The 24,973-nt window shown below is 42.4% G+C and overlaps 1 protein-coding gene across 3 annotated transcripts in view; it reads left to right on the plus strand.

The window, feature by feature from the left end:
• The window catches only part of rx1 (retinal homeobox gene 1), a 66,170-nt gene that overhangs the window by 27,873 nt on the left and 13,324 nt on the right, over window positions 1–24,973 (plus strand). For 2 of the 3 annotated variants that reach the window (XM_061883171.1, XM_061883170.1), the window contains 2 exons: window positions 11,964–12,208; window positions 20,046–22,519. In XM_061883171.1, coding sequence (XP_061739155.1) covers window positions 11,964–12,208; window positions 20,046–20,501 — 701 coding nt within the window. In that variant the 3' untranslated portion in view covers window positions 20,502–22,519. Of the gene's footprint in view, window positions 1–11,963; window positions 12,209–20,045; window positions 22,520–24,973 lie in introns of those variants that run through there. The other variant, XR_009803654.1, reaches the window with a different exon arrangement.

A 24,973-nucleotide genomic window follows, 5' to 3' on the forward strand; every position in this document is an offset into this window, starting at 1 on the left:
CACTATGGACTGGACTCTCACACTATTATGTTAGATCCACTATGGACTGGACTCTCACACTATTATGTTAGATCCACTATGGACTGGACTCTCACACTATTATGTTAGATCCACTATGGACTGGACTTTCACACTATTATGAAAGATCCACTATGGACTGGACTCACTATTATATTAGATCCACTGTGGACTGGACCCTCTCACTATTATGTTAGATCCACTATGTACTGGTATTTTATGCTTCATAATGCGCCACACATTTTTAATCGGAGACCGGTCTGGACTACAGGCAGGCTAGTCTGGTACCTGCACTCTTCTAGTATGAAGCTATGTTGTTTTAACATGTTCAGAATGTGGCTCGGTGAAATAAGCAGGGGCGGCCATGAAAAAGAAGTTGCTCCAAAACCTGTATGTACCTTTCAGCGGTATAGCTCGGTGGGTAGAGCGGCCGTGTCAGCAACTTGAGGGTTGCAGGTTCGATCCCCGCTTCCGCCATCCTAGTCACTGCCGTTGTGTCCTTGGGCAAGACACTTTACCCACCTGCTCCCAGTGCCACCCACACTGGTTTAAATGTAAAAATTATATATTGGGTTTCACTATGTAAAGGGCTTTGAATCACTAGAGAAAAAGCACTATATAAATATAATTCACTTCACTAATTCACATTAATGGTGCCTTCACAGATGTGTAAATTAGCCATGCCTTGGGCTTAATACACCCCCATTCCATCACAGATACTGGTTTTTGAACTTTTCCCCCCAACACAGCTCCCTCTGCTGGTTGCGGTGTGTCACTGCTCCACTTCTCCCTCATGCTCGCAGACCACTAGTACACAAAAAAACATACTTGCCAACCCTCTTGGTTTTTCCGGGAGAGTCTCGAAACTCAGCGCCTCTCCCGAAAACCTCCCGGAAGAAATTTTCTACCGAAAATCTCCCGAAATTCAGCCGGAGCTGGAGGCCACGCCCTCTCCAGCTCCATGCGGACATGAGTGGGGACAGCCTGTTTTCACGTCCGCTTTCCTGCCCAATCACGTTACAACACCTACGGATTTTAATAAAAAAAACTGCACACGCAAGGAGACGAAGCAGAAGAACGAGGAAGTTACAGCCATGGCGACCCCGTCTGTAGTAGAGTGATTCTATGTTGTCTGTCGCCATCTCCTGGTGAATGTTGGCTATAGCGTTATGGGGTTGCTTTTTGAATGGCCAACGATTTACGTGGTGTTGCGCACCTGACAAGTGAGGGAGTCTGTTCTGATTCCTGAAGCCCACGTATTTCATAGGTGCTGTGTAAAATTCGACTATTTATTTTATATAGCTAGAATTAATTGAAAGTCAAGTATTTCATACATATATTTATATATACAGTGGGGCAAAAAAGTATTCAGTCAGTCACCGATTGTGCAAGTTCTCCCACTTAAAATGATGACTGAGGTCTGTAATTTTCATCATAGGTACACTTCAACTGTGAGAGACAGTTGTAGGAATTTTAAAGAATTTATTTGTAAATGATGTTGGAAAATAAGTATTTGGTCAACCATTCAAAGCTCTCACTGATGGAAGGAGGTTTTGGCTCAAAATCTCACGATACATGGCCCCATTCATTCTTTCCTTAACACGGATCAATCGTCCTGTCCCCCTAGCAGAAAAACAGCCCCAAAGCATGATGTTTCCACCCCCATGCTTGTCAGTAGGTATGGTGTTCTTGGGATGCAACTCGGTATTCTTCTTCCTCCAAACACAACGAATTGAGTTTATACCAAAAAGTTCTATTTTGGTTTCATCTGACCACATGACATTCTCCCGATCCTCTGCTGTATCATCCATGTATCCATTTTGGTATAAACTCAACTCGTCGTGTTTGGAGGAAGAAGAATACTGCGTTACAGTATGTGTGGTGTTGTTGGGATGAAACTCAGTATTCTTCCTCCAAACACGACGAGTTGAGTTTATACCAAAATGGATACATGGATGATACAGCAGAGGATTGGGAGAATGTCATGTGGTCAGATGAAACTAAAATAGAACTTTTCGGTATAAACTCAACTGGTCGTGTTTGGAGGAAGAAGAACACTGAGTTGCATCCCAAGAACACCACACCTACTGTGAAGCATGGGGGTGGAAACATCATGCTTTGGGGCTGTTTTTCTGCTAAGGGGACAGGACGATTGATCCGTGTTAAGGAAAGAATGAATGGGGCCATGTATCGTGAGATTTTGAGCCAGAACCTCCTTCCATCAGTGAGAGCTTTGAATGGTTGACCAAATACTTATTTTCCACTATAATTTACAAATAAATTCTTTAAAATTCCTACAATGTGAATTCCGTGATTTTTTTTCCACATTCTGTCTCTCACAGTTGAAGTGTACCTATGATGAAAATTACAGACCTCTGTCATCATTTTAAGTGGGAGAACTTGCACAATCGGTGGCTGACTAAATACTTTTTTGCCCCACTGTATATGAAATATATATGAAATACTGGAGTTGGTGAATTGGATGTAAATATACTCCTCCCCTCTCAACCACGCCCCCCACCTCCCGAAATCGGAGGTCTCAAGGTTGGCAAGTATGCAAAAAAAAGACAACAACAAAAAAGTTTGGAACACCTTTTTACAAAGTTCTGTGGGAATGTAGATTTTGCAGGATCCTGCGAGCTGAAAGAATCAAACCCTCTGACCTAAAAATGCACCTTCCAAAAGCTGGAAAAAAAAAAAAAAAAAAGCGGCGATGACATCACTTCTTTGTTTGTAACCGTCCCATGAAGTCCACTTCCCCTTCGATGAGCAACTTTTCTCAGTTGTCTGCCCCCGCCTGCCCGTCCGCCCCCCGGCGTCAAACAGTTGAGCGCGGTGGCTGTGATGGGCTGACAGCACAAGAGCTGGTCACTGAACCACACCCGACCTCGGCCTTTTGTCCCAGACCGGCCTTTTGTCACGGACGCTTAATGAGACCGCGGTAAAGCAACCTCCGAGTCCCACATTGTCGCCAGCTCGCCACTTGAAAGGGCGCCGCGACGCCGCCTATACGCGCCGCCGAGGCGTCTCCTTGGCGGACGCCGAGCTGGCCGCCACATGGCAAACAGTGATGTCATACGGGGTCGATTCAACAGGTTCAGATATCTCTCCGGGCGGGACCTGCAGTGACTGTCGGCGTCCTTCGGAGGTCGCCGTCTTGTCTTGTCAACGTGAACTAAACTCCGCCTTCTTACGCCCGCTTGCGTAACCGCTACGTTAAAAAAAACGCTCCAACAAAAGTTAAGTAAAGTTCCACTTTTCAAAAAAAATGCGCTAGCTCGCTGCTAATATACATTGTCTCCGCTATTGACAGGCTACGCGTTAGCTTGAGCGATTTTACATGGCATCACAACGAAAACGACAACTGAGATGCACGTCAACAATCAAACAGCTGGTGCGCAATAAGAACAATACTTACAGTATCGACACTTTTTAGGGCGCAACAAAACCAAGCCAACAAGTTTATACCAAAAAGTTCTATTTTGGTTTCATCTGACCACATGACGTTCTCCCAATCCTCTGCTGTATCATCCATGTATCCATTTTGGTATAAACTCAACTTGTTGTGTTTAGAGGAAGAAGAATACTGAGTTGCATCCCAAGAACACCATACCTACTGTGAAGCATGGGGGTGGAAACATCATGCTTTGGGGCTGTTTTTCTGCTAAGGGGACAGGACGATTGATCCGTGTTAAGGAAAGAATGAATGGGGCCATGTATCGTGAGATTTTGAGCCAAAACCTCCTTCCGTCAGTGAGAGCTTTGAATGGTTGACCAAATACTTATTTTCCACCATAATTTACAAATAAATTCTTTAAAACTCCTACAATGAGAAATCCTGGATTTTTTTCCCCACATTCTGTCTCTCACAGTTGAAGTGTACCTATGATGAAAATTACAGACCTCTGTCATCATTTTAAGTGGGAGAACTTGCACAATCGCTGGCTGACTAAATACTTTCTCGCACCACTGTATATATAAATATATGTAAACAAAATAGTCGGGCTATGAGTCTTTGGGCACCACATGATTCGATTTGATTCAGAATCGATTCAAAAGAATTCACAATTCAAAATCAATACTTTTTATTAACTTAAATATGTATATTATTTTTAAATGTATATATGTACTTTTTAATGTGTATATACAATTTTGTGCAAGTAAAAAAAAAATTCACAAGCAAAAAAATATAAATTTTCTTCACATAAAAGCGATTCGCAGTATGAAAACAATTTTCTGCAAGTAAATAAAATAACGATTTTCAACCAAAAAAAACACTTTTTCTTCACATATCAACAATTCGCAATATGAAAACAATTTTCTTCGATTGCTAAAAACGATTAAATCAAGTACCTGAAATGGTGAAGCATCACAGTTGTAACTTAACACCTAGAGAAGCACACCTTTATCCAGATCCTCACTAAACTGTGTGTTTACTCTCTTGTGTTCACGTTGAAAGCACAAACTAACTAAGTAACTACTAGTTAGTGTGCTACTTTTTGCTGCATTTAGACTTCCTAAATGTCTTTTCATGTCTTTACTTGCATGTAGTTTACTTTTCAGTCTGCTGGCAATGAGTGCGCTCGCTAAAGAAGACGATCACGTGACAGGCCGCCTTCCGGGCCACATTAAGCACAAGTCAGGACATTATTTCAACCGCTCTTCTTTTGGAGCCAGTTTTACCTCCAGGAGAAGATAAAGAGTGGAAACAAGTTGAACAAATCCGATTAGGAGTGTTTACGAGCCTCATTGAGGTTAAGGGGATTGACAGCTTCACTCATCTACAGTAGCCTAATGATGCATGAGTGCCCTACAGTAGCCTAATGATGCATGAGTGCCCTACAGTAGCCTAATGATGCATGAGTGCCCTACAGTAGCCTAATGATGCATGAGTGCCCTACAGTAGCCTAATGATGCATGAGTGCCCTACAGTAGCCTAATGATGCATGAGTGCCCTACAGTAATGCATGAGTGCCCTACAGTAGCCTAATGATGCATGAGTGCCCTACAGTAGCCTAATGATGCATGAGTGCCCTACAGTAGCCTAATGATGCATGAGTGCCCTACAGTAATGCATGAGTGCCTTACAGTAGCCTAATGATGCATGAGTGCCCTACAGTAGCCTAATGATGCATGAGTGCCCTACAGTAGCCTAATGATGCATGAGTGCCCTACAGTAGCCTAATGATGCATGAGTGCCCTACAGTAGCCTGATGATGCATGAGTGCCCTACAGTAGCCTAATGATGCATGAGTGCCCTACAGTAGCCTGATGATGCATGAGTGCCCTACAGTAGCCTAATGATGCATGAGTGCCCTACAGTAGCCTAATGATGCATGAGTGCCCTACAGTAGCCTAATGATGCATGAGTGCCCTACAGTAGCCTAATGATGCATGAGTGCCCTACAGTAGCCTAATGATGCATGAGTGCCCTACAGTAGCCTAATGATGCATGAGTGCCCTACAGTAGCCTAATGATGCATGAGTGCCCTACAGTAGCCTAATGATGCATGAGTGCCCTACAGTAATGCATGAGTGCCCTACAGTAGCCTAATGATGCATGAGTGCCCTACAGTAGCCTAATGATGCATGAGTGCCCTACAGTAGCCTGATGATGCATGAATGCCCTACAGTAGCCTGATGATGCATGAGTGCCCTACAGTAGCCTAATGATGCATGAGTGCCCTACAGTAGCCTAATGATGCATGAGTGCCCTACAGTAGCCTAATGATGCATGAGTGCCCTACAGTAGCCTAATGATGCATGAGTGCCCTACAGTAGCCTAATGATGCATGAGTGCCCTACAGTAGCCTAATGATGCATGAGTGCCCTACAGTAGCCTAATGATGCATGAGTGCCCTACAGTAGCCTAATGATGCATGAGTGCCCTACAGTAATGCATGAGTGCCCTACAGTAGCCTAATGATGCATGAGTGCCCTACAGTAGCCTAATGATGCATGAGTGCCCTACAGTAGCCTAATGATGCATGAGTGCCCTACAGTAGCCTAATGATGCATGAGTGCCCTACAGTAGCCTAATGATGCATGAGTGCCCTACAGTAGCCTAATGATGCATGAGTGCCCTACAGTAATGCATGAGTGCCCTACAGTAGCCTAATGATGCATGAGTGCCCTACAGTAGCCTAATGATGCATGAGTGCCCTACAGTAGCCTGATGATGCATGAATGCCCTACAGTAGCCTGATGATGCATGAGTGCCCTACAGTAGCCTAATGATGCATGAGTGCCCTACAGTAGCCTAATGATGCATGAGTGCCCTACAGTAGCCTAATGATGCATGAGTGCCCTACAGTAGCCTAATGATGCATGAGTGCCCTACAGTAGCCTAATGATGCATGAGTGCCCTACAGTAGCCTAATGATGCATGAGTGCCCTACAGTAGCCTAATGATGCATGAGTGCCCTACAGTAGCCTAATGATGCATGAGTGCCCTACAGTAATGCATGAGTGCCCTACAGTAGCCTAATGATGCATGAGTGCCCTACAGTAGCCTAATGATGCATGAGTGCCCTACAGTAGCCTGATGATGCATGAGTGCCCTACAGTAGCCTAATGATGCATGAATGCCCTACAGTAATGCATGAGTGCCCCACAGTGGCCTAATGATGCATGAGTGCTGCTCCGCTGGGAAGTTTTGCAACACATTCTTCCTTTGACTTACAATATCGGACATTTCCATGTGATGCGATGCAATATAAAGGCTCCGAGACAAGCAGTCGTGCAGCGTGTTTACTTGTGCAAAGTTAAATGTACACATGGTTTAATTTTGATTTAATTTCATTAAAACTAGTTAATTTTATTTTGTTTTATTCTTTTTAGTTTTATTTTATTGTTAAATATAGTGTTTTGTTCTCTTTTTGACTCATTTCACTGGATAAAACCTTTTCTAACATCCCACAATACAAAACCTAATTTATTTTAATTTATTTTATTTTATTTTATTTTACTAGTAATTATAGATAGTTTTTAGTTCTCTTTTTGACTCATTTCACTGGATAAAACCTTTTCTGACATCCCACAATACAAAACCTATTTTATTGTATTTTATTTTATTTTATATTACGTTATTCTATTTCATTATTAATTATAGATAGTGTTTTGTTTTGTTTTTGACTCATTTCACTCGATAAAACCTTTTCTAACATCCCACAATACAAAACCTATTTAATGTAATTTTATTTTATATTATGTTATTTTATTTTATTATTAATTATACTTATTGTTTTGTTCTCTTTTTGACTCATTTCACTGGATAAACCCTTTTCTAACATCCCACAATACAAAACATTTTATTTTATTTTATGTAATTTTATTTTATATTATGTTATTTTATTTTATTATTAATTATAGAGTTTTGTTCTCTTTTTGACTAATTTCACTGGATAAAATCTTTTCTATCATCCCACAATACAAAACCTATTTTATTTTATGTCATTTTATTTTATAGGATGTTATTTTATTATTAATTATACTTAGTGTTTTGTTCTCTTTTTGACTCATTTTACTGGATAAAACCTTTTCTAACATCCCACAATACAAAAACTATTTTATTTTATTTTATTGTTAATTATAGACAGTGTTGTGTTATCGTTTTGACTCATTTCACTGGATAAAACATTTTCTAACATCCCACAATACAAAACCTAATTTATTTTATTTTGTTTTATTTTATTGTTAATTATAGATAGTGTTTGCTTCTCTTTCTGACTCATTTCACTGGATAAAATCTTTTCTATCATACCACAATACAAAACCTAATTATTTTATTGTATATTTTTGTTTTATTTTATTTTTATTTTAACATAGGCTGCATGCCACTAGGAGCTGGCAGCTACACAACAGCTGAGCACACAATAACACACAAGCTGGACAAATGAAAAAAAAAAAGGCTATATTCTTCATTATAAACAAGTATACACACACAATGTTTAGAAAGTATCCAGTAACAAACGTGTCCGCGTCATTTAACTGCACCTTGAGCTTATTGTGGCCAGTAGGTGTCGCACAAAAAAAATAAAAATAAAAAATTCCATTTGCCACCCCACTTCAACCTAAAGACAGCATAAGTCCATTCCACACAATTAGAAATAAATAGGTTAGTGTTTTTCATACCGACCATTGTTGTCTTTTTGACTCATTTCACTTGATAAAAACCTTTTCAAACATCCCACAATACAAAACCTCATTTATTGTAATTAATTTGTATTTTATTGTATTTTTAAAATTATTTTATTGTACAGCAGCTACACAACAGCGAAGCACACAATAGCACACAAGCTAGACATACAAAATAAATGTTTATGGATATATTCTTCAAAATAAACAAGTATGAAATGTTACTTATACACACACAAAGTATAGAAAGTATCCAGTAACAATTGTGTCCGCGTCATTCAACTAACTGCACCGTGAAGTGAAGTGAAATATATTTATATAGCGCTTTTCTCTGGTGACTCAAAGCGCTTTACATAGTGAAACCCAATATCTAAGTTACATTTAAACCAGTGTGGGTGGCACTGGGAGCAGGTGGGTAAAGTGTCTTGCCCAAGGACACAACAGCAGTGACTAGGATGGCGGAAGCGGGATTCGAACCTGCAACCCTCAAGTTGCTGGCACGGCCACTCTACCAACCGAGCTGTACCGCCAGCTTAATTTGATGAATTATTGTGGCTGCTAGGTGTTGCAAAAATATCCATCCATCCATTTCCTACCGCTTATTCCATTTGAGGTCGCTGGTGCATATCTCAGCTACAATCGGGCGGAAGTCGGAGTACACCCTGGACAAGTCGCCACCTCATCACAGGGCCAATACAGATAGACAGACAACATTCACACACTAGGGCCAATTTAGTGTTGCCAATCAACCTAAAATAATAATTAAAAAATAATGATAATAAATACATAAAAATAATTACCACTCCACTTCAACTTAAAGACAGCATAGATTTATTCCAGACGCTTAATAATTGTTCTCCTTTTGACTCATTTCAATTGCTCTTGTAATTTTGCAACTTATCACTTTTCTTTAATTTTTTTTTTAAACTTTATTTACGTAACCTCACGTCTTCTATGGAAACACATATGATATACATATAATAACATCCATCCATCCATTTTCTACGGTTTATTCCCTTTTGGGGTCGCGGGGGGCCTTGGTGCCTATCTCAGCTACAATCGGGCGGAAGGTGGGATACACCCTGGACAAGTCGCTACCTCATCGCAGGGCCAACACAGATAGACAGACAACATTCAGACTCACAGTCACACACTAGGGACCATTTAGTGTTGCCATCCCTCCATCCATTTTCTACCGTTTATTCCCTTTTGGGGTCACGGGGGGCCTTGGTTCCTATCTCAGCTACAATCGGGCGGAAGGCGGGGTACACCCTGGACAAGTCGCCATCTCATCGCAGGGCCAACACAGATAGACAGACAACATTCACACTCCCAGTCACACACTAGGGACCATTTAGTGTTGCCATCCCTCCATCCATTTTCTACCGCTTATTCCCTTTTGGGGTCGCGGGGGGCGCTGGTGCCTATCTCAGCTACAATCGGGCGGAAGGCGGGGTACAACCTGGACAAGTCGCCACCTCATCGCAGGGCCAACACAGATAGACAGACAACATTCACACACTAGGGCCAATTTAGTGTTGCCATCCCTCCATCCATTTTCTACCGCTTATTCTCTTTTGGGTTCGCGGGGGGCGCTGGTGCCTATCTCAGCTACAATCGGGCGGAAGGCGGGGTACACCCTGGACAAGTCGCCACCTCATCGCAGGGCCAACACAGATAGACAGACAACATTCACACACTAGGGCCAATTTAGTGTTGCCATCCCTCCATCCATTTTCTACCACTTATTCCCTTTTGGGTTCGCGGGGGGCGCTGGCGCCTATCTCAATCGGGCGGAAGGCGGGGTACAACCTGGACAAGTCGCCACCTCATCGCAAGGCCAACACCGATAGACAGACAACATTCACACACTAGGGACCATTTAGTGTTGCCATCCCTCCATCCATTTTCTACCGCTTATTCCCTTCTGGGGTCGCGGGGGGCGCTGGTGCCTATCTCAGCTACAATCGGGCGGAAGGCGGGGTACATCCTGGACAAGTCGCCACATCATCGCAGGGCCAACACAGATAGACAGACAACATTCACACACTAGGGACCATTTAGTGTTGCCATCCCTCCATCCATTTTCTACCACTTATTCCCTTTTGGGTTCGCGGGGGGCGCTGGCGCCTATCTCAATCGGGCGGAAGGCGGGGTACAACCTGGACAAGTCGCCACCTCATCGCAGGGCCAACACCGATAGACAGACAACATTCACACACTAGGGACCATTTAGTGTTGCCATCCCTCCATCCATTTTCTACCGCTTATTCCCTTCTGGGGTCGCGGGGGGCGCTGGTGCCTATCTCAGCTACAATCGGGCGGAAGGCGGGGTACATCCTGGACAAGTCGCCACATCATCGCAGGGCCAACACAGATAGACAGACAACATTCACACACTAGGGCCAATTTAGTGTTGCCATCCCTCCATCCATTTTCTACCGCTTATTCCCTTTTGGGTTCGCGGGGGGCGCTGGCGCCTATCTCAATCGGGCGGAAGGCGGGGTACAACCTGGACAAGTCGCCACCTCATCGCAGGGCCAACACCGATAGACAGACAACATTCACACACTAGGGCCAATTTAGTGTTGCCATCCCTCCATCCATTTTCTACCGCTTATTCCCTTCTGGGGTCCCGGGGGGCGCTGGTGCCTATCTCAGCTACAATCGGGCGGAAGGCGGGGTACATCCTGGACAAGTCGCCACCTCATCGCAGTGCCAACACAGATAGACAGACAACATTCACACACTAGGGACCATTTAGTGTTGCCATCCCTCCATCCATTTCTACCGCTTATTCCCTTTTGGGATCGCGGGGGGCGCTGGCGCCTACCTCAGCTACAATCGGGCGGAAGGCGGGGTACAACCTGGACAAGTCGCCACCTCATCGCAGGGCCAACACCAATAGACAGACAACATTCACACACTAGGGCCAATTTAGTGTTGCCATCCCTCCATCCATTTTCTACCGCTTATTCCCTTCTGGGGTCGCGGGGGGCGCTGGTGCCTATCTCAGCTACAATCGGGCGGAAGGCGGGGTACATCCTGGACAAGTCGCCACCTCATCGCAGGGCCAACACAGATAGACAGACAACATTCACACTCACATTCACACACTAGGGACCATTTAGTGTTGCCAATCAAACTAAAATAATAATTTTAAAAAAATGATAATAATAATAAATACATTAAAATAATTACCACTCCACTTCAACTTAAAGACAGCATAATTTTATTCCAGACGCTTAATAATTGTTCTCCTTTTGACTCATTTCAATTGCTCTTGTAATTTTGCAACTTATTATCACTTTTCTTGAAAAAAATAACCTCAAGACTTCTATGTCGGCATAGCTCGGTTGGTAGAGTGGCCGTGCCAGCAACTTGAGGGTTGCAGGTTCGATTCCCGCTTCCACCATCCTAGTCACTGCCGTTGTGTCCTTGGGCAAGACACTTTACCCACCTGCTCCCAGTGCCACCCACACTGGTTTAAATGTAACTTAGATATTGGGTTTCACTATGTAAAGCGCTTTGAGTCACTAGAGAAAAGCGCTATATAAATATAATTCACTTCACTTCACTATGGAAACACATATAATATACATATAATAACATATAAATTAAATATATACAACACGATTGTGTTGAATACAATTATTTGACATTAAAGTTTGTATTATCTTTTTCTTTTCTAATAAAAAAAAAAAATTGCATGAATGCACGTTTGTTAAAGTGACATTTATTTGTAAAATGAATGCAAAAAAACATGAATAAATAAATGTGTGTTTCTTTTCTTGCATGTGTGCGAGCAGAGGCTGAGCTGTACAGCAACAAGTGTGAGGAGGAGCTGAGGAAGAGCGCCGACAGCGAGGAAGTCAAGTCCCCGGAGTCGTGCAAGGACGAGCCGCCCAAGAAGAAGCACCGACGCAACCGCACCACCTTCACCACCTACCAGCTGCACGAGTTGGAGCGCGCCTTCGAGAAGTCCCACTACCCCGACGTGTACAGTCGTGAGGAGCTGGCCATGAAGGTCAACCTCCCCGAGGTCCGAGTGCAGGTAGGACCCAGAACATTTACCCTTCTGGACGATAGCAGACAATTCCCGATAGAGGTGTAATGCTGTATGTCCATACACAGTGTGGAGCCGCTCTTCTATGCTCATAATCAGCAGAAAATAAGCTACATTTTGTGTCATTATCAAGTATCTATATCACTGGAGGACAAATCAACATGTTTTACACTGACAAAGAGCTAGCAAGACCAAATAGGGATAAGTGCCATTCACATTTGGACCGATACAGTATTAATTATTGATACTTTTGTGTTTGTTATTAAATATTAATTGTTATTGATGATACATCTTCTTTTATTATCACATGCCTGAGTCTCATTTGCAAGGATGACGTTAATTTGCAAGACACTAGAAGGCCGTAGTGTGTAGTTTATGGCGTGTTGGCTTAAAAGTTCAGTCTTTGCTGAATCTAGTCTTTTGTTGCGCCCTACAAAGTGTTAATACTGCAGGGAATAAGCTACATTTTGCATCATTATCAAGTAGTATTATCACTGGAGGAAAAAGCAACACGCAAAGAGCAAGCAGGACCAAATAGGGGTGGGTGCCATTCACATTTGGACCGATACGGTACCAGTTCTTAATACTTTTGTGTGTGTTATTAAATGTTAATTGTTATTGATGATACATCTTCTTTTATTATCACATTCCTGAGTCTCACTTGCAAGGATGACGTTAAGTTGCAAGACACTAGAAGGCAGTAGTGTGTAGTTTATGGCTCGTCAGTTCAGTCTTTGCTGAATCTAGTCTTTTGTTGCGCCCTACAAAGTGTTAATACTGCAGCAAATAAGCTACATTTTGCATCATTATCAAGTAGCATTATCACTGGAGGATAATTGCTTCAACCTACACTCTTTCGGCTCAATCATTGCTCAAATGAGTGGGGTTTTTTTTGTTTTGTTTTTTTCTTCTTTTTTTGTTGTTGTTCTTTGTTTTATGTGAAGATTGCCGAAATAAATAAATAAATAAATAAAGTTGCAAGACACTAGAAGGCAGTAGTGTGTAGTTTATGGCAGTCTTTGCTGAATTTAGTCATTTGTTGCGCCCTACAAAGTGTTAATACTGCAGCAAATAAGCTACATTTTGCATCGTTATCAAGTAGCATTATCACTGGAGGAAAAAACAACACGCAAAGAGCTAGCAGGACCAAATAGGGATAAGTGCCATTCACATTTGGACCGATACAGTATTAATTATTGATACTTTTGTGTGTGTTATTGAATGTTAATTGTTATTGATGATACATCTTCTTTTATTATCACATTCCTGAGTCTCACTTGCAAGGATGATGTTAAGTTGCAAGACACTAAAAGGCAGTATGTAGTTTATGGTGTGTTGGCTCGTCACTTCAGTCTTTGCTGAATATAGTCTTTTGTTGCGCCCTAAAAAGTGTTAATACTGTAGCAAATAAGCTACATTTTGCATCATTATCAAGTAGTATTATCACTGGAGGAAAAAGCAACACGCAAAGAGCAAGCAGGACCAAATAGGGATGGGTACCATTCACATTTGGCCCGATATGGTACCAGTTTTTGATACTTTTGTGTGTGTTATTAAATGTTAATTGTTATTGATGATACATCTTTTATTATCACATTCCTGAGTCTCACTTGCAAGGATGATGTTAAGTTGCAAGACACTAAAAGGCAGTAGTGTGTAGTTTATGGTGTGTTGGCTCGTCAGTTCAGTCTCTGCTGAATCTAGTCTTTTGTTGCCCCCTACAAAGTGTTAATACTGCAGCAAATAAGCTAAATTTTGCATCATTATCAAGTAGCATTATCACTGGAGGATAATTGCTTCAACCTACACTCTTTCGGCTCAATCATTGCTCAAATGAGTGTTTTTTTTGTTTGTTTTTTTTCTTCTTTTTTTGTTGTTGCTCTTTGTTTTATGTGAAGATTGCCGAAATAAATAAATAAATAAATAAAGTTGCAAGACACTAGAAGGCAGTAGTGTGTAGTTTATGGCAGTCTTTGCTGAATATAGTCATTTGTTGCGCCCTACAAAGTGTTAATATTGCAGCAAATAAGCTACGTTTTGCATCAATATCAAGTATTATTATCACCGGAGGAAAAAGCAACACGCAAAGAGCAAGCAGGACCAAATAGGGGTGGGTGCCATTCACATTTGGACCGATACAGTATTAATTATTGATACTTTTGTGTGTGTTATAAAATGTTAATTGTTATCGATGATACATCTTCTTTTATTATCGCATTCCTGAGTCTCATTTGCAAGGATGACGTTAAGTTGCAAGACACTAGAAGGCCGTAGTGTGTAGTTTATGGCTCGTCAGTTCAGTCTTTGCTGAATCTAGTCTTTTGTTGCGCCCTAAAAAGTGTTAATACTGTAGGAAATAAGCTACATTTTGCATCGTTATCAAGTAGCATTATCACTGGAGGAAAAAGCAACACGCAAAGAGCAAGTAGGACCAAATAGGGATGGGTGCCATTCACATTTAGACCGATACGGTACCAGTTCTTGATACTTTTGTATGCGTTTTTAAATTTTAATCTCATTTTATTGCAACATTTTAAAAATGAGCTGATTATAACAACTACTGTCCGGTTGTTATATCTTGTTTTGTTTTCATGAAGTTGCAATTACAGTTACAAGACGTTAGGTAGCAGTAGTGTACAGTGTATGGCCTGTTGGATGGATCTAATCTTTTGTTGCGCCCTAAAATGCATTAATACTGTAAGTATCGGGCTTATTAAACCCCAGCTGTTTGACTGTAACGTGCATCTTAGTTGGAGTCGTCATTAACGTATTTGGAGGTGTTAAAATCGCCATGTAAAATCGCCCATGCTAACCAGTAGCATGTCAATAGCAAAGCCAATGTAAATTAGCATCAAGCTAACGCATTTTTGAAAAAGCCGGGCCTTGCTTAATTTACGCAGGGGTGTTTTTTGAGTCTATTTTTTGTTGTTGTTGTCAGTATTGAAAATTGTAACGTTACCTAGAGGTAGTTTGGCTGAGTCGGCTCTCAGTGCTGCTGGAGTATTATATAAATATAAAGGATATATAATTAATAATTAATATAATTTGATAGTAAGAGAATGTGAAAGTACTACAGTATCTTGGGTACTTCCCTGACAACATCCTTAAAATTTTGACTTCTGTATCACTTATGATACGTCAGGCGTTGTCAGGCCAAAAGCCTTCTGTATCCAGGGACTTAGTTCTTAAGTTTGTAAACAAAAACGATAAAAATGATCGACCACATACCGATACTGTTGATATCGGTCCAATCCGCCCATTTGTGATTACGTTCAACAGTTCTAGTTCACGGCAACCTCCTATAGTGCGTAGTATAGCATGCTCAGCTAGTCCTTGTACTCCAGTGATAATAATACATGGTTTAATTACTGACTTAGAAGTGGCTTTGCACAGTGGAGGGGCGTTAGCCGCGTGCCAGAATGTCTAAGCTGGACTGTATCACTCTCGTCGATTTGGTTGCTATCATTTTTAACAACTAGAAAAAGACGTTTTGATGTGGAGATTGATACATAAAGAGCAAAAAAGGCGAGTCAGAGCTTTTCTTCCTGTCACTCACACACACTTGAGTTAAAATAAAAGAAATGCCTCCATGTTGTCCTCCAGGTGTGGTTTCAGAACCGCCAAGCTAAATGGCGGCACCAGTGATAATAATACATAGTTTAATTGCTGACTTAGAAGTGGCTTTACACAGTGGAGGGGCGTTAGCCGCATGCCAGAATGTCTAAGCTGGACTGTGTCACTCTCGTCGATATGGTTGCTATCATTTTTAACAATGACGAAAAGACGTTTTGGTGTGGAGATTGATACACGCACAGCGAAAAAGGCGAGTCAGAGCTTTTCTTCCTGTCACTCACACACTCTTGAGTTAAAATAAAAGAAATGCCTTCATGTTGTCCTCACGGTGTGGTTTCAGAACCGCCGAGCTAAATAGTGGCGCCAGTGATAATAATACTTAGTTTAATTGCTGACCTAGAAGTGGCTTTACACAGTGGAGGGGCGTTAGCCGCGTGGCAGAATGTCTAATCTAGACTGTGTCACTCTCGTCTATTTGGTTGCTGTCATTTATAACAACGAGAAAAAGACGTTTTGGTGTGGAGATTGATACACACACAACAAACAACATGAGTCAGAGCTTTTCTTCCTATCACTCACACACACTTGAGTTAAACTAAAAGAAAGGCCTTCATGTAGTCCTCCAGGTGTGGTTTCAAAACCTTAGAGCTAAATGGCGGAGCCAGTGATAATAATACATGGTTTAATTGCTGGCTTAGAAGTGGCTTTGCACAGTGGAGGGGCGTTAGCCGCGTGCCAGAATGTCTAAGCTAGACTGTGTCACTCTCGTCGATTTGGTTGCTATCATTTATAACAATGAGAAAAAGACGTTTAGGTTTGGAGATTGATACACGCACACCAAAAAAGGCGAGTCAGAGCTTTTCTGCCTGTCACTCACACACACTTGAGTTAAAATAAAAGAAATACCTTCATGTTGTCCTCCAGGTGTGGTTTCAGAACCGCCGAGCTAAATGGCGGAGCCAGTGATGATAATAATACATAGTTTAATTGCTGACTTAGAAGTGGTTCATTTGCACAGTGGAGGGGCGTTAGCCGCGTGCCAGAATGTCTAAGCTGGACTGTGGGACTCTCGTCGATTTGGTTGCTATCATTTATAACAATGAGAAAAAACCGCTTTGGTGTGGAGATTGATACACACACGCCAAAAAAGGCGAGTCAGAGCTTTTCTTCCTGTCACTCACACACGCTTGAGTTAAAATAAAAGAAATGCCTTCATGTAGTCCTCCAGGTGTGGTTTCAGAACCGCAGAGCTAAATGGCGGAGCCAGTGATGATAATACATAGTTTAATTCCTGACTTAGAAGTGGCTTTGCACAGTGGAGGGGCGTTAGCCGCGTGCCAGAATGTCTAAGCTGGATTGTGTCACTCTCGTCGATTTGGTTGCTATCATTTTTAACAACGAGAAAAAGACGTTTTGGTGTGGAGATTGATACACACACACCAAAAAAGGCGAGTGAGAGCTTTTCTTCCTGTCACTCACACACGCTCGAGTTGAAAAAAAAAAAAGAAATGCCTTCATGTTGTCCTCCAGGTGTGGCTTCAGAACCGCCGAGCTAAATGGCGGCACCAGTGATAATAATACATAGTTTAAATGCTGACTTAGAAGTGGCTTTGCACAGTGGAGGGGCGTTAGCCGCGTGCCAGAATGTCTAAGCTGGACTGTGTCACTCTCGTCGATTTGGTTGCTATCATTTTTAACAACGAGAAAAAGACGTTTTGGTGTGGAGATTGATACACACACACCAAAAAAGGCGAGTCAGAGCTTTTCTTCCTGTCACTCACACACGCTTGAGTTTAAAAAAAAGAAGAAATGCCTTCATGTTGTCCTCCAGGTGTGGTTTCAGAACCGCAGAGCCAAATGGCGGCGGCGGTGATAATAATACATGGTTTAATAGCTGACTTAGAAGTGGCTTTGCACAGTGGAGGGGCGTTAGCCGCGTGCCAGAATGTCTAAGCTGGACTGTGTCACTCTCGTCGATTTGGTTGCTATCATTTTTAACAACGAGAAAAAGACGTTTTGGTGTGGAGATTGATACACACACACCAAAAAAGGCGAGTCAGAGCTTTTCTTCCTGTCACTCACACACGCTCGAGTTGAAAAAAAAAAAAGAAATGCCTTCATGTTGTCCTCCAGGTGTGGCTTCAGAACCGCCGAGCTAAATGGCGGCACCAGTGATAATAATACATGGTTTAATTGCTGACTTAGAAGTGGCTTTGCACAGTGGAGGGGCGTTAGCCGCGTGCCAGAATGTCTAAGCTAGACTGTCACTCTCGTCGATTTGGTTGCTATCATTTTTAACAACGAGAAAAAGACGTTTTGGTGTGGAGATTGATACACACACACCAAAAAAGGCGAGTCAGAGCTTTTCTTCCTGTCACTCACACACGCTTGAGTTTAAAAAAAAGAAGAAATGCCTTCATGTTGTCCTCCAGGTGTGGTTTCAGAACCGCAGAGCCAAATGGCGGCGGCAGTGATAATAACACATGGTTTAATAGCTGACTTAGAAGTGGCTTTGCACAGTGGAGGGGCGTTAGCCGCGTGCCAGAATGTCTAAGCTGGACTGTGTCACTCTCGTCGATTTGGTTGCTATCATTTTTAACAACGAGAAAAAGACGTTTTGGTGTGGAGATTGATACACACACACCAAAAAAGGCGAGTCAGAGCTTTTCTTCCTGTCACTCACACACGCTTGAGTTTAAAAAAAAGAAGAAATGCCTTCATGTTGTCCTCCAGGTGTGGTTTCAGAACCGCAGAGCCAAATGGCGGCGGCGGTGATAATAATACATGGTTTAATAGCTGACTTAGAAGTGGCTTTGCACAGTGGAGGGGCGTTAGCCGCGTGCCAGAATGTCTAAGCTGGACTGTGTCACTCTCGTCGATTTGGTTGCTATCATTTTTAACAACGAGAAAAAGACGTTTTGGTGTGGAGATTGATACACACACACCAAAAAAGGCGAGTCAGAGCTTTTCTTCCTGTCACTCACACACGCTCGAGTTGAAAAAAAAAAAAGAAATGCCTTCATGTTGTCCTCCAGGTGTGGCTTCAGAACCGCCGAGCTAAATGGCGGCACCAGTGATAATAATACATGGTTTAATTGCTGACTTAGAAGTGGCTTTGCACAGTGGAGGGGCGTTAGCCGCGTGCCAGAATGTCTAAGCTAGACTGTCACTCTCGTCGATTTGGTTGCTATCATTTTTAACAACGAGAAAAAGACGTTTTGGTGTGGAGATTGATACACACACACCAAAAAAGGCGAGTCAGAGCTTTTCTTCCTGTCACTCACACACGCTTGAGTTTAAAAAAAAGAAGAAATGCCTTCATGTTGTCCTCCAGGTGTGGTTTCAGAACCGCAGAGCCAAATGGCGGCGGCAGTGATAATAACACATGGTTTAATAGCTGACTTAGAAGTGGCTTTGCACAGTGGAGGGGCGTTAGCCGCGTGCCAGAATGTCTAAGCTGGACTGTGTCACTCTCGTCGATTTGGTTGCTATCATTTTTAACAACGAGAAAAAGACGTTTTGGTGTGGAGATTGATACACACACACCAAAAAAGGCGAGTCAGAGCTTTTCTTCCTGTCACTCACACACGCTTGAGTTTAAAAAAAAGAAGAAATGCCTTCATGTTGTCCTCCAGGTGTGGTTTTAGAACCTTAGAGCTAAATGGCGGCACCAGTGATAGTAATACATAGTTTAATTGCTGACTTAGAAGTGGCTTTGCACAGTGGAGGGGCGTTAGCCGCGTGCCAGAATGTCTAAGCTGGACTGTGTCACTCTCGTCGATTTGGTTGCTATCATTTTTAACAATGAGGAAAGACGTTTTGGTGAGGAGATTGATACACACGCAGCAAACAACGGGAGTCAGAGCTTTTCTTCCTGTCACTCACACACGCTTGAGTAAAAAAAAAAAAGGAAATGCCTATTGCCTTCATGTTGTCCTCCAGGTGTGGTTTCAAAACCGCAGAGCCAAATGGCGGCGCCAGTAATAATAATACATAGTTTAATTGCTGAATTAGAAGTGGCTAATTTGCACAGTGGAGGGGCGTTAGCCACGTGCCAGAATGTCTAAGCTGGACTGTGTCACTCTCGTCGATTTGGTTGCTATCATTTATAAAAATGAGAAAACGACGTTTTGGTGTGGAAATTGATACAGAAACACCAAAAAAGGCGAGTCAGAGCTTTTCTTCCTGTCACTCACACTCACTTGAGTTTTAAAAAAAAAGAAATGCCTAATGCCTTCATGTTGTCCTCCAGGTGTGGTTCCAGAACCGCCGAGCTAAATGGCGGCGGCAGGAGAAAATGGACGCCGGCGCCATGAAGCTCCACGACTCGCCGATGCTCTCCTTCAACCGCCCGGCGCCGGTCCACAGCGCCATGGGACCTATGAGCAACTCCCTGCCCCTGGACCCCTGGCTGACTACGCCCCTGTCCAGCGCCACGCCGGTCCACGGCCTGCCGGGCTTCATGGGCCCCGCCCAGGGCCTCCAGCCCAACTACCCCGCCCACGGCTTCCTCAACTCGGGCCCTCACGCGCCCATGAGCCAGGGGATGGCCGGCATGGCACCGCCGCCGCCTTATCAGTGTCCGGCGTCGTACCCCGACAAGTTCCCCGGGGAGGACTTGGACCAGCGCAGTTCTAGTATCGCCGCACTGAGGATGAAAGCCAAGGAACACATCCAGTCCATGGATAAAACCTGGCTACCCATGTGACTAACAGGAAGCGACACTGGACCTGACCATATAAGGACTTCCTTTTCACATTTTTAATATTTTTGTTTTTTTTACATCTCAAGTCATGAAGCGCGTGAGTGGCGACTTTTTCTACTTTCTGCTGTTCCTATTCATCTGACCCGCGTCATTCCTTCGTTGCAGCGTTTAAAAAAACAAAACAAAAACTGCCAATTTTTCATAAACTGATAATTAATATGCAAAACTATGGAAGAGGATTAAGGCAACACTGAGATCAATAACATTTATTATGTCAGATGTTTATAAAAACAACACAATTTATATAGCGCTTTTTCTCTAGTGACTCAAAGCGCTTTACATAGTGAAACCAGTGTGGGTGACACTGGGAGCAGGTGGGTCAAGTGTCTTGCCCAAGGACACAACGGCAGTGACTAGGATGGCAGAAGCGGGGATCGAACCCGCAACCCTCAGGTTGCTGGCACCAACCGAGTAGTTTATCCCCTCATTTTAGGAGAAATGTATTGGGAAATTTCCTCTTCATTTGGTTTTTATCTTCTCAAAATTACAACTTCATTTTAGCCGTAGTACATTTTTGTTTAAAAATTGAAAATTTGAGTGAAATTCCAACATTTTTCTTGTAATTGCAACTTTTCTTCTGACTTTATTTACAAATCCTCACCTATTTTGAATGGAAATTCATCTTTTTTCTTTATTTTCCATATATTTATAATATTGTTATTATAAAATAAATTTATATTTGCAAGAGTACATTTTGCTTAAAAACAAAAAAAAAACAAAGCAAAAACATTATGTCGACTTTTTTTTGTAAAAATTACTACTTTTTTTTTTTTTAAACACAATTTCACTTAAATATTCTGACTTTATTATCATAAAATGACTTCCTTTGCAGTTTTCAGTGTGGCCCTAATATTTCTTTATAGATTTGTCACAGGATTTTTTTTTAACCTTCATTTTGGCATTTTTGTGTGAAAAAAGTAGAACGTCCTATGAAGGACAGCAACGGGCTCAAGATGCATTTGATGGTTTTTCAAAATAAAATCGATGAAGGCCAGCAGAGCTCCTTCTAAGAGGGAATATACCAAAAAAAAAGAAATCATGGTTAGTTGCTTTTCTGGAGACGGAATGTAGCGAGAAGAAGAATGTAGCAAAATGGACAAAAAGTGCAGACTTGAGAGCAAGAAAAACAACTTTTGGGAATATTTTCCTGCTCGAGTGAGTGTTGGAGGAGAGAAGCCGTTGGCAGCTCAGTGTGTGTGTGTGTGTGTGTGTGTGTGTGTGTGTGTGTGTGTGTGTGTGTGTGTGTGTGTGTGTGTGTGTGTGTCAGCATACTAAGTAGACCCTTGGAACCATTTTTTGTCTCAATCAAAACAGGATAATTTTGATTGTAGCTGCTGTGATCATAAGTGACACTTTTTATTACTTGTGTTCATGAGTGACACTTTGTCGCTTGTGTCCAAGTGTTCATGAGCGACACTTTGTCACGTGGGTTCATGTGTTCATGAGTGACACTTTGTCACTTGTGTTCATAAGTGACACTTTATCGCCTGTGTCCAAGTGTTCATGAGCGACACTTTGTCACCTGGGTTCATGTGTTCATGAGTGACACTTTGTCGCGTGGGTCCATGTGTTCATGAGTGACACTTTGTCGCTGGTGTCCATGTGATCATGAGTGACACTTTGTCACTTGTGTTCATAAGTGACACTTTATCGCCTGTGTCCAAGTGTTCATGAGCGACACTTTGTCACCTGGGTTCATGTGTTCATGAGTGACACTTTGTCGCGTGGGTCCATGTGTTCATGAGTGACACTTTGTCGCTGGTGTCCATGTGATCATGAGTGACACTTTGTCACTTGTGTTCATGAGTGGCACTTTATTGCTTGTGTCCATGTGTTCATAAATGACACTTTATCGCTTGTGTCCATGTGTTCATGGCTGACATTTTGTCACTTGTGTTCATGAGTGACACTTTTTCGCTTGGGTCATGTGTTCATGAGTGACACTTTATCGCTGGTGTCCATGTGTTCATAAGTGAAAATGTATTGCTTGTGTCCATGTGTCCATGAGTTATCCTTTGTCGCTGGTGTCCATGTGATCATGAGTGTCACTTGTGTCCATGTAATCATGAGTAACACTTTGTCGCTTGTGTCCATGTGTCCATGAGTGACACTTTGTCACTGGTGTCCATGTGATCATGAGTGACACTTTGTCACTTGTGTTCATGAGTGACACTTTATTGCTTGTCTCCATGTGTTCATAAGTGACACTTTATCGCTTGTGTCCATGTGTTCATGGCTGACATTTTGTCACTTGTGTCCATGTGTTCATCAGTGACACTTTTTCGCTGGTATCCATGTGATCATGAGTGACACTTTGTCACTTGTGTCCATGTAATCATGAATGACACTTTGTCGCTTGTGTTCATGAGTGACACTTTGTTGCTTGTGTCCATGTGTTCATGGCTGACACTTTGTCACTTGTGTCCATGTGATCATGAGTGACACTTTGTCACTTGTATTCATAAGTGACACTTTATCGCTTGTGTCCAAGTGTTCATGAGCGACACTTTTCCACGTGGGTTCATGTGTTCATGAGTGACACTTTGTCACGTGGGTTCATGTGTTCATGAGTGACACTTTGCCGCGTGGGTCCATGTGTTCATGAGTGACACTTTGTCACTTGTGTTCATGAGTGATATTTTATTGCTTGTCTCCATGTGTTCATAAGTGACACTTTATCGCTTGTGTCCATGTGTTCATGGCTGACATTTTGTCACTTGTGTCCATGTGTTCATGAGTGACACTTTTTTGCCTTGGTCCATGTGTTCATGAGTGACACTTTATCGCTGGTGTCCATGTGATCATGAGTGACACTTTTTCACTTATGTCCATATAATCATGAGTGACACTTTATGGCTTGTGTCCATGTATTTATGAGTGACACTTTGTCGCTGGTGTCCATGTGATCATGAGGGACACTTTGTCACATGTGTCCATGTAATCATGAGTGACAGTTTGTCGCTTGTGTTCATGAGTGACTCTTTGTCACTTGTGTCCATGTGTTCATAAGTGACAATTTATTGCTTGTGTCCATGAGTGTCACTTTATCGCTTGTGTTCATGAGTGACTCTTTGTCGCTTGTGTCCATGTAATCATGACTGACACTTTGTCGCTTGTGTTCAGGAGTGACTCTTTGTCACCTGTGTCCATGTGATTATGAGTGACACTTTGTTGCTTGTGTCCATGTGATCATGAGTGACACTTTGTTGCTTGTGTTCATGAGTGACACTTTGTCGCGCGTGTCCTTGTGATCATGAGTGACACTTTGTCGCTGATGTCCATGTGATCATGAGGTGACACTTTGTCACTTGTGTCCATGTGTTCATGAGTGACACTTTGTTGCTTGTCTCCATGTGATCATGAGTGACACTTTGTCACTTGTGTCCATGTGATCATGAGTGACACTTTGTCACTTGTGTCCATGCAATCATGAGTAACACTTTATGTCTTGAGTCCATGAGTGACACTTTGTCACTTGTGTCTATGTAATCATGAGTAACACTTTATGGCTTGTGTCTGTGTCCATGAGTGACACTTTGTCACTTGTGTCCATGTAATCATGACTGACACTTTGTCGCTTGTGTTCAGGAGTGACTCTTTGTCCATGTGATCATGAGTGACACTTTGTCACTTGTGTTCATGAGTGACACTTTATTGCTTGTCTCCATGTGTTCATAAGTGACACTTTATCGCTTGTGTCCATGTGTTCATGGCTGACATTTTGTCACTTGTGTCCATGTGTTCATGAGTGACACTTTTTCGCTGGTATCCATGTGATCATGAGTGACACTTTGTCACTTGTGTCCATGTAATCATGAGTGACACTTTGTCGCTTGTGTTCATGAGTGACACTTTGTCGCTTGTGTCCATGTGTTCATGGCTGACACTTTGTCACTTGTGTCCATGTGATCATGAGTGACACTTTGTCACTTGTGTTCATAAGTGACACTTTATCGCTTGTGTCCAAGTGTTCATGAGCGACACTTTGCCACGTGGGTTCATGTGTTCATGAGTGACACTTTGTCACGTGGGTTCATGTGTTCATGAGTGACACTTTGTCACGTGGGTTCATGTGTTCATGAGTGACACTTTGCCGCGTGGGTCCATGTGTTCATGAGTGACACTTTCTCACTTATGTTCATGAGTGACATTTTATTGCTTGTCTCCATGTGTTCATAAGTGACACTTTATCGCTTGTGTCCATGTGTTCATGGCTGACATTTTGTCACTTGTGTCCATGTGTTCATGAGTGACACTTTTTTGCCTTGGTCCATGTGTTCATGAGTGACACTTTATCGCTGGTGTCCATGTGATCATGAGTGACACTTTTTCACTTATGTCCATATAATCATGAGTAACACTTTATGGCTTGTGTCCATGTATTTATGAGTGACACTTTGTCGCTGGTGTCCATG

The sequence above is a fragment of the Nerophis ophidion genome, linkage group LG22, assembly GCF_033978795.1.
Source record: "Nerophis ophidion isolate RoL-2023_Sa linkage group LG22, RoL_Noph_v1.0, whole genome shotgun sequence".
Lineage (NCBI taxonomy): Eukaryota > Metazoa > Chordata > Actinopteri > Syngnathiformes > Syngnathidae > Nerophis > Nerophis ophidion.